We start from the raw sequence: 17,801 nt of genomic DNA on the forward strand, positions 1-17,801 counted from the left end.
TTTAAGGTGCAATTAGTCGAAAATGAAGAGATAATTGAATTGTTATCGTAACCCACTTCATTGAATGTTTTCTGTCAACTTGCTTCCCAGAACGAAGTCCATAAAAGGTTGAACACACATGGCACGTTCGACAATTCAAGGGAGATAACTAATATACTAGCTATTTAAAAGAAATCCTATTTAGGTGCATCAGTACTTCATCAATCAAGGGAAGCTACTATCATTAACTTTTAAACGTATCTTAGCCACTTAGAGTTACTTCCCTTAGAAGACCTCCTTGCGCGCATCCAAACATTTCGTATGTCGCCGAAACACTTGTTCAGAAGCGTTTCTGATATAGTGGAAGCCGTTTGCTGGGCGAAGTTCTTCGATAACAATAATAGACTCATAACATTAAGTAAAACTAAGAGCTCTAGAGCTATTAGTTTTGGTAACGTAATTCGTAGTTATATTAAGCGGCTTTTATAGTATTACTTTTATTCATTCATTCTTTTGTGGTCGATAAATTAAGTATCAGTAAAATATTGGGGTCGACGTACTCGATTTAGTCCCCTCCTCCAAAATTTCAGGCCTTGTGAATTTAGGAGAAAGGATTATAACTGTTTGTTAGTAAATAATGTAAGGTGGTAGGTATGTGTTGGTATTATTATTATTATTATTATTATTAATCGACTTGAAGTGGCGAGCTGGCAGAAACGTTAGCACGCCTGGCGAAATGCTTGGTGGTATTTTGTTCATCTTCACGTTCTGAGTTCAAATTCCGCCAAAGTCGATTTTGCCTTTCATCCTTTCGGGGTCGATTAAATAAGCATCAGTTACACACTGGGGTCTTTGTAATCGACTTAACCCCTTCCCCCAAATTTGCGGCTTTGAGCATTCAGTAGAAAGGATTATTATTAATCAACATGCCCCTTACCTCAAATTTTCTAGTCTTGTGCTAAAAATTGGAAAGAATTATTTTTATTATTGTTGCACATTTTGCTTCTCAGATCTCTCAGTTTCACTTGCTCTGGCTAATTCTGTAATAGTGGACAACAAACTGTTGTCAAAGGTCTCACAGAGTCTTCTTTCATAATATCTAACGTCCAAGTATCAATTTCAAAATTCTCGATTTCCTCAATAGAATAGTTTTCTGAGCATGTTCTACCCTCCTGTCAATCCTGTTTTCTCCAACTAATTTCTCGAACCCGGATGTTAATACTCCCAGTATCCCTACAACTACTGGAATATCAGTTACTTTCTTCATTGCCCACGTTCATGCAGTCTCATCTTTTAGTGGCTTGTGCTTCTCAGTCTATTCCAGTTCTTTATCATCTACTGAGGTATCCTCATCTATGGCAATATCTGTGATCTTCAAGGTGGTGAGCTGGCAGAAACGTTAGCATGCCAGGCAAAATGCTTAGCAGTATGTTCTGAGTTCAAATTCTGCCGAGGTCAACTTTGCCTTTCATCCTTTCAGGGTCGATAAAATAAGTACCAGTTGTGTACTGGGGTCGATCTAATTGACTGCCCCCCCTCCCCGCATATTTTGGGCCTTGTGCCTAGAGTAGAAAAGAATCTCTATGATCTTGGCTTCCTTCCTCATTTTATCTATTACAACAATATCAAGTCTCCATGCATCAAGCACTGAATTACACTGGATTATAAAATTCTGTAAGATTTTACACCTATTATTCCCAGTGTCACCTTCTGGGATATGCTCATATCACTCTAATGTCCTTTCAGGACTGTTATTTTACTAAATTCTTTGCCATATTTAAAATTAATTGCAAGAAACATAGAGCATCTCAAAATAAATACAGTAATAAAAGGGTTAAACATTTGTGCCTTGATAATATCATGATTGAGATATCTCTTTCTGCTGAAGATATAATATACATAGATGTTTGTGTACCTTCACTAGATAGAACTCTCCCTGTCTCTCAAGCATTTCCCTCAATGTATGGAAAAATAGTTAAATGTGCCATGTTTGTTGGTCTACATCACTGGTTTCCAAAGTGGAGGGTATCACCCCCCCCACAGTGTTTCTACAGCTACATGCCCTTCCTAATGCCAACCACTCTGTGAGTGTAGTGGGTGCTTTTTACGTGCCACAGGCACAGGTGAAAGGGGAGGCTGGCAACGGCCACAATTGGTTGGTGCATTTTACGTGCCACTGGCACGGACGCCAGTCAAGGCTGTACTGGCATCAGCCACATTCAGATGGTGCGTTTTATGTGCCACCGGCAATGCTGCACACTAATCTTCTAAGTTATTCCAATTCTTTACAGAACCTTCTCTTAAAGAACAACCACGAAGGACATATATTAATATTTTCCTCCTTCTTTTAAGGTGGCAAGCTGGAAGAATGGTTCACATACTGGTTAAAATGCTTCATGGTATTTCATCTGACTTTGTGTTCTGAGTTCAAATTCTGCCAAGGTTGCCCTTCCCATTCATCTTTTCAGGGTTCATAAAATAAGAAATAGTTACCAGGTTAGGACTGGAGTCAATGTAATTGGCTAGCCCCACCCTGATAAAATTTCAGCATTATTTTTAATATTATTAATGATATTTCTACTATTTTTTTTTCTGCAGGCAATTGTACGTCGAGTCCAATTAAGAGCTGAAAACAATGAAAATATAACTGTTAAGTTCTTCAGCAAATGTAACAGGTAAGATTTCCATGCACCACCACCACCACCACCACCACCTTCCATCTCTCTAGGGTTAACGAAAGAAAATACCAGCCAAGTACTGGGGTCAAAATTTAATCAAGTAATCCTTTATATTGTGACCTTATGACTACATTAGGTTAGGTTAGTCTTCATTACTCTGTAATAAGCATAAGACTAGTTTCCTGGTTTCTCTGGTACATATATTCCTCTCTGGACAGGATGTTGGTCTGTTGCAGCATTACTCATTTTGGTCAGCTAAGTGGACTGGAGCCACATGAAATGAAATATTTTGTACAACACTTTGCATTGCCCAATCCAGGAATTGAAACTATGCTCTTATGTTCATGAGTCCAACACCCTAACCACTAAACCATGCACCACCACTACAATAGAAATGATTATTCCGTAGAATCGCAGAATCATTAGAGCATCAATTGAAATGCCTTGCAGTGTTTTTCCATCCCTTTACAATATGAATTCAAATTCCCACTGAGGTCAGTCAACCTTACCTTTCAACTAAAATCAAGTATCCATGAAGTAATGGGGACATTTACTTGATTAACCAGCCCCTTGATATTGCTGACCTTGTGCTTAAACCATGAAGGTAGCAGCTGGAAAAATCGTTAGGGCACCAGAAAAAATGCTTTCTAGTATCTGTTCCAGCTCTTTATGTTACGATTTCAAATTCCACCAAGGCCATCTTTGCCTTTCAGGGTTGATAAAATAAGGTCTGTCAAAAAGTTCAGCTCTTGTACCTATAAGAGAAACATATATTATATTATATTATGGACTAGTGGTTATGGAGTTGCACTCATAATTACAAGATTGTGGTTTCAGTTCCTAGACCAGCTGGTGTATCGATTTCTTGAGCAAAACTCTTCATTTCATGTTTCTCTGTAATCACTTTGACACCTGACACATGGTACACTTAGCATCTATTCAGACAACATTGTTTTGATGGGGAGAGAGAGTTAATGTATGGCAAAAACATTTGATCACTATAAATAAATAATTTTTTGTGCAGATCATTTGGTAAAACTGTCATCAGTGGGAGAGTCCTTCATTATTATTGTTATTGACAGTGAGCTGGCAGAATCGTTAGTACACCAGGCGAAATACTTAGCAGTATTTCGTCTGTTGCTACATTCTGAGTTTAAATTCCAATTTAAATTCCACTAAAAGTCGACTTTGCCTTTCATCCTTTCAGGGTCGATAAATTAAGCACCAGTGAAACACTGGAGTTGATGTAATCGACTACTCACTTCTCACCAAATTTGGGGCTTTGTGCCTCCAGTAGAAAGGATTATTATTATTATTATTATTATTATTATTATTATTATTATTATTGAGTGAGAGAGCTGTGCATGCCATCAAAGTGACACTGGGGTAAAATATACGAAGCCCAGTATACCCATCATGACTACCCATCTGATAAGGGCACACTAGGCACATGTATCACAACCATATGTGTGTGACATGGTGATCTGATATCAAGATAAACAGTGCATAACCTTGCAGGTGGGGCCCAGTTAGAATTTTCTTCTGGTCGAGTAGCCCATCCAGCTCAAAAGATCCCTGAATAAGGATTGTTTAAGGATGTTGGATGAACCACCCATGTTTCCAAAGGTGAACTATCCAAACCTTTAAATCTTTTATACCAAGACATTATTATTATTATTATTATTATTATTATTATTATTAATGTGGCGAGCTGGCAAAATTGTTAGTACACTGGGTAAAAGGCTTAGCGGTATTTCACCCGTCGTTACTTTCTAAAAGGATGACTTGTAAAATCAACCTCAGCAGAATTCTGAGTTCAAATTCTGCTGAGGTTGATTTTACATTTCATCCTTTCAAGATCAATAAAATAAATAAATACCAGTCAAGCATGGGGGTGTTATAACCAACTTACGTACTCCCATGGAATTATTGGCCTTATTATTATCATTATCATTATTGTTATTATTATTATTATTATTATTATTATTATTATTATTATTATTATTAAAGTCGCAAACTGATGGAATCATTAGCACATCAGGCAAAATGCTTAATGGAATTTCATTCATGTTTACATTTGGAGATCAAATTCTGCTGAAGTAGACTTTGAGTTTCATCCTTTTGTGGGGGGTCAATGAAATAAGTACCAGTTGTGTACTGGGGTCAATATAATCAACCATCCCCCATCCCCCAGAATTTCAGACTTTGTGCCTATAGTAAAAAGAATTGCGAAGATCTGTTGAGGCAAGTGAAATCGAAATCAAATTCGATGACTGGCATCCGTGGTAGCGGGGTGCAAAGAGCACCATACAAGTGTGATCATTGACAGACCGGCTAACCAGCTTCCATGCCAGTGGTACATAAACGGAACCATTCCAGTGTGATCGTTACCAGCATCGCCTTACTGGCACTTGTGCCCGTGCTAGTAGGGTGCTAAGAGCACCATCCAAGCATGATCGTTGCCAGAGCGGCTAACTGGCTTCTGTGCCGGTGGCACATAAAAGGCACCATTCGAGCGTGATCATTACTAGCATTGCCTTACTGGCACTTGTGCCGGTGGCACGTGTAAAAACATTCGAGCGAGGTTGTTGCCAGTACCGTCTGACTGGCTCCCATGCCAGTGGCACGTAAAGCACCCACTACACTCTCAGAGTGGTTGGTGTTAGGAAGGGCATCCAGCTGTAGAAACTCTGCCAGATCAAGATTGGAGCCTGGTGCAGCCATCTGGTTCGCCAGTCCTCAGTCAAATCGTCCAACCCATGCTAGCATGGAAAGCAGACGTTAAATGATTATGACGATGATGATTAATAATATTTTTATTAAGGTAGTGAGCTGGCAGAATTCTTAACATGCTGAATGAAATGCTTTGCGGTATTTCACCAGTCGCTATATTCTGATTTCAAATTCTGCAAAGTCAACTTTGCCTTTCAGTCTTTCGGAGTCAATAAAATAAGTACTAATTGAACACTGAGGTCGATGTAATCACCTCATTTCCACCAGCCCCAAGCTACCCTTGGGGCAAAAATTTGAAATAATAATTATTGAAGGCAGCAAGCTGATAGAATCGTTAGCATACCTGGTAAAATGCTTAATGGCATTTCATCTGAGTTTATGTTCTGAGTTCAAATTCCATTGAGGTTGACTTTGTCTTTCATCCTTAAGTATCAGTTGAGTACTGGGGTCAATGTTATCAACTATCCCTCTCCCCCAAATTTCAGGCCTTCTGCTTGTAGTAGAAGGGATTATTATTATTATTATTAAGGTGGCAAGCTGGCAGAATCATTAGCATGCTGGATGAAATGCTGAGCGGTATTTTGCCCATTGATATATTCTGAGTTCAAATTCTACCAAGGTCAACTTTACCTCTCATCCTTTTGGGGTTGATAAAATAAGTACCAGTTGAACACTGGGGGTCGATGTAATCGACTCATCCCCTCCTTCAAAATTGCTGCCCTTGTGGAAAAATTTGAAACCATTATTATTATCATCATCATCATCATCATCATCATTATTAAGGCAGTGAGCTGGCAGAATCATCAGCACACTGAACAAAATGCTTAGCAGTATTTCACCTGTCACTATGTTTTGAGTTCAAATTCCGCCAAGGTCGGCTTTGCCTTTCGTCTTTTCAGGGTCAATAAATTAAGTACCAGTAAAACACTGGGGTCAATGTAATCAACTAGCCCCCTCCCCTAAAATTTTAGGCCTTGTGCCTTTTTGTAGAAAAGATGATGATGATTATTATTATTATTATTATTATTATTATTATTATTGTTATTTTAATTTGTTTTCAATGTCTTTCAGTGATGAACTTAAGGAAACAGATGTGTGTGAAAACCTAGACGCTGATTCAAAGGTAGGTTATCCTGAGCCTCTACACACTAGGCATATATATATATATATATATTTATATGTAAATATAAGAGAGTAACCACTATGTGGTTGACTCTAGCACTAAAAATAGATCCGCTAGGTTTCAGCCACGAAGAATTGTTTCCGATGAAAGTTAGCACGACTACTAGCGTAAAGGAACAGGGCAAATAAAAATAACAAAAATGCAGATTAGTTCAGGACAATTGTTTCGCTATTAATAAATTATGTAATTTTACTCACATAACATATCTGTAGCTCCTCAGCCGAACCCGTCCAGAATACAATTTACTCAACTGCACGCCAGATTTTTCCATAACGATAAACACACGTGCGGTTCAGTCGATTGCATTCGCTGTTATAATTCAAGTGCCCCTGCCACAGCCCGCCAAAATTCACAGAAACAGATACTACATCAAAAATTAAATGTAGTATAATTACAATCAACTAATAAGGGTGAGAAAATTGGATACTAATTTAATAGTACATCCATTTAACACCAAGTGGCTTAGTGCATAAAAACCAGGAATACAATAAATTTTATACGTAAATATAAGAGAGTAACCACTATGTGGTCGACTCTGAAACCTAGCGGATCTATTTTTAGTGCTAGAGTCGACCACATAGTGGTTACTCTCTTATATTTACGTATAAAATTTATTGTATTCCTGGTTTTTATGCACTAAGCCACTTGGTGTTAAATGGATGTACTATTAAATTAGTATCCAATTTTCTCACCCTTATTAGTTGATTATATTTATATGTATATATATTCCGTAAAAACCCATGTAATTTATTCACCTTTTTTCACAAAAATAAAAATAAACTTTATGGGTGTGTAACTTACATGAGTAGACCATTTCCCGAATTTTTTTAAAAATATTTTTGGTGGGAAAATATGTACAAAATGTAAACATTTGTACTGGAAGTTGACTCATTTAATGGTAGAATAGGTTTTTACAGAAAAAAAATTATGGCTTAAATATAATGAAATTGACTTTTATTTATGCTGGACAGTATAATGCTTACATTTTTTGTATAAATTTACTAAAACCATTAAATAGTTAACTACTTTTTGAAGTCTGATGTTCATGCTGGTAGACACGGTCCAGGCCATATTTTACATTGTTTGCAGTTTCTACCTATTGCAATGGAGCAACATTGACATACATAGTGACATGAATATTCCTGACTGAAAAAAATGTAATGATATGGATTATCTTGATTGTATGGTTTTATTTTTTGTCTGTTTATTACAAGTCATGGTATTGAGTTTGTTGTACTGTTTACGCCAATTTTGAACATTGGCTTCAGTGACATTAAAATGCCTTCCAGCAGATCTATTGCCATGTTGAAATGCATATTCAACATATTTAATTTCTCCTTCACAGTAAACGATTCATAAGTTCTGCCCATACTGATTATAATGGTAATGACAAATTTTTAAGTTTGCTTGACATTTTATAAGTGTGAAAGGGATTAAAATTTCGGTACTCTATATCAAAGGTTCCAACAAGAATAGGCAGAAAAGAATTCTGTTTACATAACCAGTTTCATTGGTCACCTTCCTCTGTTGGTTGAGTAAAGTGTATTCCAAGCTGATGTTTATTGATAATTAAACTTAATTTGCGACACCTGTGCATACTTATCAGTTTTGTTTTTGTTGGTAATTCTTATCAACAACTTTTCCAGTGATTGTGATTTGAGAAAACATACAGCAGTATGCTAAATATCGGACATAATCTCTTGTAGGCAAAAAATGTAAAATAAAGTTTATTATAAACAACACAAACACTTTGTAATTTAATAGCTTTCAATGTGATACTTGTTAAACAGAAATTATTTATATTTAATGAAAATTTAATAAAATCTAATCATAAGTAAGTGAAATTATTTAAATACAATTAAATTGAAAACCTTTTTCCTTTGGCTCTTTCAGCTATTCTGAAAACTTTTGAGTGCAAATTTTACATGAGTAGAAGCTTTTTTTAACAAATTTTTATCCTGAAAATCACCTGCGTAAATTACATAGGTGTACAAATTACATGGGTTTTTACAGTGTGTATATATATATACATATACATATACATACATACATATATATATATTATATATATATATATATATATATATATATGTATGTATATACATACATTATCTCTACTACAACCACTATCAAGACCAACATAATCTGCATAACCATCCTTTCAACCACCACTACCTCCGCCTCCATCATCATCGCCATTAGCAACAGTACAACAACTGGAGGAGAAGCTTTATCGAGTTACTCAACATTCTAGAAATAGCAGCAAGACTTCTTTCAAATTGCACTCTTACAATGGAAAGGTTACATCAAATACTGTAGTCCTAGATATACTGTGTCTGAAAGAAAACATGATGGTCACCACTGGGTGCCTTTTATCATAGCTTTGCTCAAACAGGATTTACCCTGGATTATGTAACAACAACAACAGCAGCAGTGCATTAATCATAGTAATGTTACTTTAGTTATAGTTATCACCACCACTACCACCACCACCACCATTGCTACAAGACTATCACTGCCACCACCATCACTACTACCACCACCACTACCACCACCACTATCACTACCACCACCACCACTACTATTACAACCACTACTGCCACCATCACTATAATGAAAATACATGTATTATAGTCAACAGTATCATATCCTGTCCACCCCTAATTCTAGAACAATTGTAGTGCCAGCTATCCTAGATGCAATTGTCACCACCACCACCACCACCACCACCCTCAGCACTACTACCACCATCATCATCACCACCACCACCATCAACACAAGCATATGTGGCTATAACTTTCATAATGGAACTATTGTGTTAAGTGACACATTCCATTGCTTCATTTTACATATTCCATGGATTCTTCTTAACATGCTATAATATTCTTTTACCACCACCACCACCACCAACACTACCACCACTACCACTATCACCATCACCAAAGTCACCATTAACCATTCAGATCTTGTGACCCTATGAAGAGACTAAGAGACTAGATATACAGTAAAAGACACTACCTCCTCCCCTCCATCTTTCCCCAAAACCGCCCTCATTCAACCATCACTCTCCCACCACCACCACCATTTGAGTTCACCTCCCCACCATCTTCCTCCACCCTGTTTATTCTTTGATAGTGTCATCCACTGCTACTTTTATCAGGGTGAACAGGAAGAAACAGTATCTACCCATGACTATCATAATAAATAGAGGCAGTGTGTCATGGTCTCATATTACATACAAAATGCTTAACCTCATTTTGTATTTCGTCCCCTTAAAAATCACTGGCACTGTGCCAAAATTTGAAACCATCATCATCATTACTATTATTGTTATATAATAATTATCATTATAAAGGTGGCAAGTTGGCAGAGTCATTAGCATGCTGGGCAAAATGCTTAGGAATATTTCGCCTGTCGTTACATTCTGAGTTCAAATTCCGCTGAGGTTGACTTTGCCTTTCATTCTTTCGGGGTTGATGAAATAAGGACCAGTTGAACACTGGGGTCGATGTAAGCAACTTACCCCCTCCTCTAGATTTCAGGCCTTGCGTCTTTAATAGAAAAGAATATTATTATTATTACTATTATTATTAATTTTACTATTAACGAGGTAGCAAGCTGGTAGAATTGTTAGCATGCTGGACAAAGCACGTAACGGTATTTCACCCATTAGACTGTCCTGAGTTCCAATTCCACTGAGGTCAACTTTGCCTTTCATCCTTTCAAGGTTGATAAATTGCGTACCATTGGGTTGATGTAATTGACTAGTTCTGTTCCCCAAAATTTCAGATCTTGTATCTGTAATAGAAAATATTATTATTATTATTATTATTGAGTGAGAGAGCAGTTCATGCCATATTATTATTATTATTATCATTATTATTATTATTATTATCATTATTATTATCCTTATCATTATTATCCTTATCATTATTATCATTATCATTATTATTATTATTATTATTATTATTATTATTATTATTATTATTATTATTTTGTTTTTTTTTTTGTTTTAATATGATGGTCAGCTGGCAGGATTGTTAGCATGCCAGGTGAAATGCTTAGTGCCATTTTGTCCATCTTTACATTCTGTGAAGGTCCACTTTGCCTTTCATCCTTTTGGGGTCAATACAACAAATACCAGTTGACCGCTGGTATCAATGTAATCAACTTATCCTCTCCCCCCGAAATAAGTTGGCCTTATGCCAAAATTTGCAATGAATTATTATTATTATTATTATTATTATTATTATTATTATTATGTTGAAAAGGAGACAAAATGCTTAGCAGCATTTAGTCCATCTGTATGCTTGAAGTTGAGATTCTGCCGAGGTTGACTTTCCCTTTCACCTTTTCAGGGTCAATAAAGTAAATACCAATCATTTGCTGGGGTTAAAGTGATTGACTGACACCATCCCCACAAATTCAGGCCTTGTGCCTATAATAGAAAAGATCTTAAATGACCCCCAAACTGCTTCCTTTTTCTGTCTTATAACAGTTGACAGAAAAGATTTGTATTTCAAAGTGCAATTTGCAGTGTGCTTTGCAATGTAGTTAACTGTGCAGTTTGCTGTGCATTCACAATGCACTTTGCAATGTTTTACACTGTATTTTGCAGTGCAGCCAGTGCAGTTTGCAATGCAGTTTGCCTTGCAGTTTACAATGAATTTACTCTGCATTTCACTGCACTTTGCAGTACAATTATGTATATTAATGTACAAATATGTGAATAAATGTAGGCTTACCTTGTATTCAATATTTCAATATTTCGATATTGAATACAAAGTAATTCTACATTAATTCACATTAATTAATATATTTTGGGTTTTTTTTGTGGTTTACCTTGCATTTACTTGGCATATTTTTGGCCTTACTCATGATGCTTTATATATATATATGTGTGTGTGTGTGTGTGTTTGTGTATATATAATATATAAATTAGAGAAAAAACCCACTATTATGCAATTCAAATCATAAATAAAAAATAAAATATATTTTTATTAAACGTATAACTAGTCACAAAAAGTATAAAAATGAATAATCAATGTATTTACTTATTGTATATTTACTAAAAGTATATTGTATATTTACTAAAAGTTCTTGAAGGCTGTGCCCCAGCATGGCTACAATGCAATTGGGAAATAAGTACTGAGATCTTCTTATCACACAGCCATGCCTATATTGGGTCATCCCATAAATAATGTGGTTTTTTTATACTTATTTTTTTTTTCAAAATTAAAATAAAGTCCTTTTTTAATCTCGAATATACTCTCCTTCATTTTCCCCAATATTCTTCCATCTGTCTGGTAGATTGCAGGACCCCTCTTCCAAAATTAACTTGGCTGTGATGAAAAATACTCTTCCAGTACTCTTCTGATATCATCTACAGAATTCATATTTTTTCCATCCAAATGATTTTGAAGACTGTGCAATAAATGATAATCAGATGGGGCAATATCCAGTTAATATGATGGGTGGGTATCGTTTCCTGTTCAAACTGTTCCAGCCTTTGGAGTGTCATCCTCACTGTATATGGCTGAGAATTTATCCTGATAGAGGAACACCTTTCATCTTAAAACCAATGATGGCTGTTTTTCTTGTAGCACTGACTTAAACTGCTGAAGCTCCTTGCAGTAGATCTCCTTTGTTATCATTTGGTTTGGGTTTAAAAGTTCAATGTGGACTAAACCTTTCATATCCCATCAAACAGATAAGAACACCTTACGTGGCTGAAGACCTTCTTTAGCCTGGGGTGCTGATTTTTCTTCTTTCCTTATCCACTGTCTTCGGTGCTTGTCATTTTTATAGAGAACCCATTTCTCATCACCAATCACTATTTGATCCAACAAAGGTTCATTTGTGAGACTTGACACCAAAGAAGAACAGACATTCACCCTCTGTGCGCAATTAGACTCAGAAAGTTTGTGAGGAACCAACCCATTGACCCAATTTTTGACTTTTCCAATGGCAAGCAGGTATCAATGAATGATTGAATGATCAAATCCAAGCTTCTCTGCCAGTTCCTCAACAGTTACGATGGGATTTTGTTCCACCAGGGTTTGTAGGATATCCTCATTGAGCTGTACATAACTTCAAGGATGAGGCTCATCTTCTAGGCTGTAGTTTTCAGCTCAGAATTTCTGAAACCACCGTTGATACTAGCTTATGCTTATTGTCCAATCTCCATATACTACATTAATATTCCTCACACTTTCCGTTGCGTTGTTGCCTTTATTGAACTCATAATGCAAAATATACCGAATATACTCCTTTGTCACTTCCATTATAGTTTTGAAAAAATAACTGTTAAAATTGAACTGCACTCTTCAAAACTTGCACTAAGAATAAGGACAAGGTAAAATTACTACCTGCTTTTATAGCAAGTTGATGCAGGTAGGTTATCCGCCCACCCCCATCTTTTAGTTCATGCAGTTGAAAAACCTCATTATTTATGGGATGACCCAATATATACAAACACATGCCTTGAAAACCCTTGGCCAATGTGCTAAGCTGTGGGAATGAACCTGAACCTATAGTTAAGAAGCAAACGTCTTAACCATGCAGCATGATTTTTGTTTCAAATAATTTTATATTCTTTTTCTTTTTTTTTTTCAATTTGCAGGTTTCATTTGCTGTTGAAATTGAAGTTGATAAATGTCCAGAGAAAGAGGCTGACAGGAAACGTACTTTTACCATCCATCCCATTGGTCTGGCCAATACTCTAACCATCCATCTTGAACTGCTCTGTGAGTGTAATTGTACTGAAGCAACTAAGGTATGTGACATTATTCCACAGCATCCTTTTATTACAGTTTGACATGTTTTTACCATATTCTATAACTTCCTTTAACAGGTCATTAGCAAAGACATGTGACTTCATGGTTTGGGAATTTGACTCACAATTGTAGTTTTGGATTTGATTCCCAGTGACGCACTGTGTCCCTTGAGCCAAACACATTATTTCACATTGTTCCAGTTCACTAAGCTGGTAAAATTAAGTTGTACCTGTATTTGAAAGGACCAGTCTTGTCACATTCTGTGCCATGCTGAATCTCAGCATGAGAACTACATTAACCCTTTAGCGTTCAAATTAATATGTCAAAAGTAATCCTTATTCATTTACATTTTTAAAAATTAATCTGTTATTATCATGTAGCTTCAAGATTTGAAAGATGTATTTGTTTATTTTTAGAATGACATAGGTGTGAGATACTGGTTCTGGTCAGTTTGAGCATAAAATGAGTAGAATATTTGGGCTGGATATAGCTGGTTTAAACACTAAAGGGTTAAGGGTGTGCATATCTCTGGAGTGCTCAGCCACTTGCACATTAAATTCATGAGCAGGCTGTTCCATTTTCTATAGCATTCTTAGACAATAATCATAGCATACTTTTAAAACAAGATCCATTTTACCATAAATATCTATTTCTTTACTACCCACAAGGGGCTAAACACAGAGAGGACGAACAAGGACAGACAAACGGATTAAGTCGATTATATCGATCCTAGTGCATAACTGGTACTTATTTCATCGACCCCGAAAGGATGAAAGGCAAAGTCGACCTTGGCGGAATTTGAACTCAGAACGTAGCAACAGACAAGATACCGCTAAGCATTTCGCTCGGCGTGCTGACGTTTCTGCCAGCTCTGCCATAGATATGTAGGCAAATAAGCCTCGTTTTGGCAATGAGGAGTTATAAGCTGATTACATGAGCACTGGAACTTACGTAGTGTTTATTTTATTTTCTCACTCCTTGAAGGGTAAAAGGTAAAATCCACCTTGATGGGATTTTAACCCAGGGCTGGATTAAGACTCATAGAAGCCCTAAGCACTTAAAAGATTTTGTTGCCCCCCATTTATATCTAATTCAAAATATAAAAATAATAAACCATAAAATTAATTTTTATTTTTTCAAAATAAAACAAAACAAAACAGTAAGAGGGAAAATAATGTTTATTTTTGTATACTTCCACTTTATTTATATTTGAAAAGTTCCCCCCTACTTTTTTTTTTTATTGCAAAATCTTCGATCAAATCCTCCCTTTGACACCTTGAACACTTTGAAAATATATTTCAAGTCATACAAACCACTTCGAATGTTGTTTGAGCCAGTGAAAAGTGATTTTTTTTGTGTCATAAACCATTTACCATTTCTATGGTGCCCCACTTCTGTTGACACCCCAAGCGCATGCTTATTTTGCTTACTGGTTAATCCAGCAATGGATTTACCACTCAAAAAGTAAAGAAATACTTGAAGGTGTATTTTCTGATGATGTGAAGTCTAAAATCTACCAAAGTTATTTCTGGTGAGGGCCTTCATCAATAATAATACTGGTATTAATAATTGTATCAAATTTTGGCACAAGGCCAGAAATTTCAGTGAGGAGGAGGTTAGTCAATAAGATCATCCCTGTACTTGACTGGTACTTCATTCTATTGACCCATGTAGGATGAAATGGTGCTAAGCATTTTGCCCAGTGTGTTAACGGTTCTACCAGTTCACCACCTTATAATAATGGTTTTAAAATGCTTGGTGGCATTTTGTCTGACATGCTAATGATTCTTCCTACCTGTCACCTCAATTGTTTATAATAATAATAATAATAATAATAAGACCTCAAAATACAAAGACCTGGAAATAGAGGTAACTAGAATATGGAATCTGAAAACAGAAACAATTCCTATCATAGTAGGTGCATTAGGCATGATAAAAAAATATTCAGACAAATACATAACAAAAACACCAGGACTTACAAACACATATAACATACAGAAAATTGCGCTACTAAGCACTGCACACATCCTACGCAGAACACTTTCCATACAATAACCATCAGAGCATCACAACAATTCACAGCACATACCTAAGGCACACAGAGCTGCGCTCGGTAGTGAAGTGAAAGCACGCTATAAAAATAAAACTACTGAATAATAATAATAATAATAACTAATTGTTACAATTTATTGATTTATTTATTAATTTCATTATGCAGGATCCTGATGAATGCAGTGGTAAAGGCGTAAAAAAGTGTGGTGCCTGTATTTGTAAGGAAAACTATGTTGGTCGTAACTGTGAATGCGATCGAGAGAATGTTACTAATCAGGCTCTTGATGAACTATGTAAGAAGTTAGTAAAAACCTCTTTTATTATTCATTTTATATTGTTTCATTGTTGTTGATATTTTATGTCTGTGATTCCTTTCAAACAGTGGTTCCCAACCATTTTTTTGTTCTCTGGACTTCTTTGATTCCTATTTTACGTTACTCGACCCCACCAAAGCCATTCAGTGTATATATAAAAAGTTTTACTCACTCTTTATAATTAGATATTATTAGTAATTCTATAAAACAAAAATTACAATATATTGAAAGCAATTGCAGCGTGGAAGGTGTTTATAAGCCATTTAAGAAACACACAAAAACCGTTAGATTCACTTCAACATTTAAATTTAATTTGTCAAAATATTTTTGTCGCTTTGAGACTGCAACCTGTTCACTGACAAAACTCTGTGCTGCATCTCTTAAAATATATTGCGTATTGTAGAAGTATAGGCGCAAGAGTGGCTGTGTGGTAAGTAGCTTTCTTACCAACCACATGGTTCCGGGTTCAATCCCACTGCGTGGCACCTTGGGAAAGTGTCTTCTACTATAGCCTCGGGCCAACCAAAGCCTTGTGAGTAGATTTAGTAGACGGAAACCGAAAGAAACCCGTCGTATATATATGTATGTATGTGTATGTATATATTTTTGTGTGTCTGTGTTTGTCACACCAACATTGCTTGACAACCGATGCTGGTGTGTTTACGTCCCCGTAACTTAGCGGTTCGGCAAAAGAGACCGATAGAATAAATGCTAGGCTTACAAAGAATAAGTCCTGGGGTCGATTTGATTCGACTAAAGGCAGTTCTCCAGCATGGCCGGAGTCAAATGACTGAAACAAGTAAAAGAGTGTATTGAACATAAATTTTAACAACAAAATCTTATATGGACCCCCAATGAACCCTGCTGAGAACCACTGCTTTAAAAATTATTCGGTAAAAAAAAATGAAAACTAAAAATGCAAAGAAACTATAAGTTCATTTACAAAGGAAACTATAGGTTAGCAATAATGAAGCAATAAGTTCATTAAAAACTTATGATTTATTTCTTTTGCATCTATAGGCTCATTTAAAAATCTCAAAACTATAGGCACTGCTACTGCTTTGCAGTACCAAATCATAACCACCAACTTTTTTTTTTTACCTTCTTACACACAAGTAGATGGATTGGTCCATTAAGAATTTAGTGTCTTGGTGGCTGCAGTCACATACAGTGTTGGTGACAGGATATGAACTCTTGAATTTAACTTTTTCACTGGTTTACCAACTCCCTTAATTCACTTAGCCATTTTCAGCCTTCAGTTACTCAGATGCTGAGCATTAGCATCAGCAGAACTTGGACATTCTGATAATACACTTTTGCATGTCCATCACCTCAACCATTCAGACGCTGCACCTGTATATGTGCAACACGTTAAGAATTCAAAAACTGCACTTGTAAATGTTCAGTACTTTGTCTAATCAGACACTGCACTGGTTGTTGTTCAGCACTTTGATATCTAATGCACTGTGTATCTACATGTCTAAACACACCAACACCAGTTGTCAAGAGGTAGTAAGAGATAAGCACAAGCACAAAGACACACACACACACATAACATGCTTCTTTCAGTCTCCGTCTACAAAATCCGCTCATGAGGCTTTGGTTGGCCCAGGGATCACACAATGGGACTGAACCCAGATGCATATGTATTTGATTATGTGTTTGTCATATGTTTATGAAAAGTTAAATTTTTATTATTTCTTATATGACATTTATTTTAATATTTATATATCAAGCTCAGGAGTGGCTTTGTGGTAAGTAATTTGCTTACCAACCGCATGGTTCTGGGTTCATTCCTTCTGCGTGGCGCCTTGGGCAAGTGTCTTCTACTATAGCTTCAGGCCGACCAAAGCCTTGTGAATGAATTTGGTTGATGGAAACTGAAAGAAGCCCGTCATATATATGTATATATATGTATATATGTGTGTGTGTGTGTGTATATGTTTGTCCCCCCAACATCGCTTGACAACCGATGGTGGTGTGTTTGCGTCCCCGTAACTTAGCAGTTTGGCAAAAGGGACCAATTGAATAAGTACTAGGCTTCCAAAGAATAAGTCTTAGGGTTGATTTGCTTGACTAAAGGCAG

General features: G+C 36.2%; 1 protein-coding gene across 5 annotated transcripts in view; it reads left to right on the plus strand.

Annotated features, from left to right (window-relative positions):
• The window catches only part of LOC115219918 (integrin beta pat-3), a 217,450-nt gene that overhangs the window by 185,474 nt on the left and 14,175 nt on the right, over positions 1-17,801 (plus strand). For 4 of the 5 annotated variants that reach the window (XM_029790225.2, XM_036509624.1, XM_036509627.1 and 1 more), the window contains 4 exons: positions 2,578-2,654; positions 6,462-6,513; positions 13,196-13,348; positions 15,568-15,701. In XM_029790225.2, the coding sequence (XP_029646085.1) occupies positions 2,578-2,654; positions 6,462-6,513; positions 13,196-13,348; positions 15,568-15,701 (416 nt within the window). Of the gene's footprint in view, positions 1-2,577; positions 2,655-6,461; positions 6,514-13,195; positions 13,352-15,567; positions 15,702-17,801 lie in introns of all 5 variants that reach the window. The other variant, XM_036509625.1, reaches the window with a different exon arrangement.

Source organism: Octopus sinensis, linkage group LG15, assembly GCF_006345805.1.
Source record: "Octopus sinensis linkage group LG15, ASM634580v1, whole genome shotgun sequence".
In the NCBI taxonomy this organism is placed as follows: domain Eukaryota; kingdom Metazoa; phylum Mollusca; class Cephalopoda; order Octopoda; family Octopodidae; genus Octopus; species Octopus sinensis.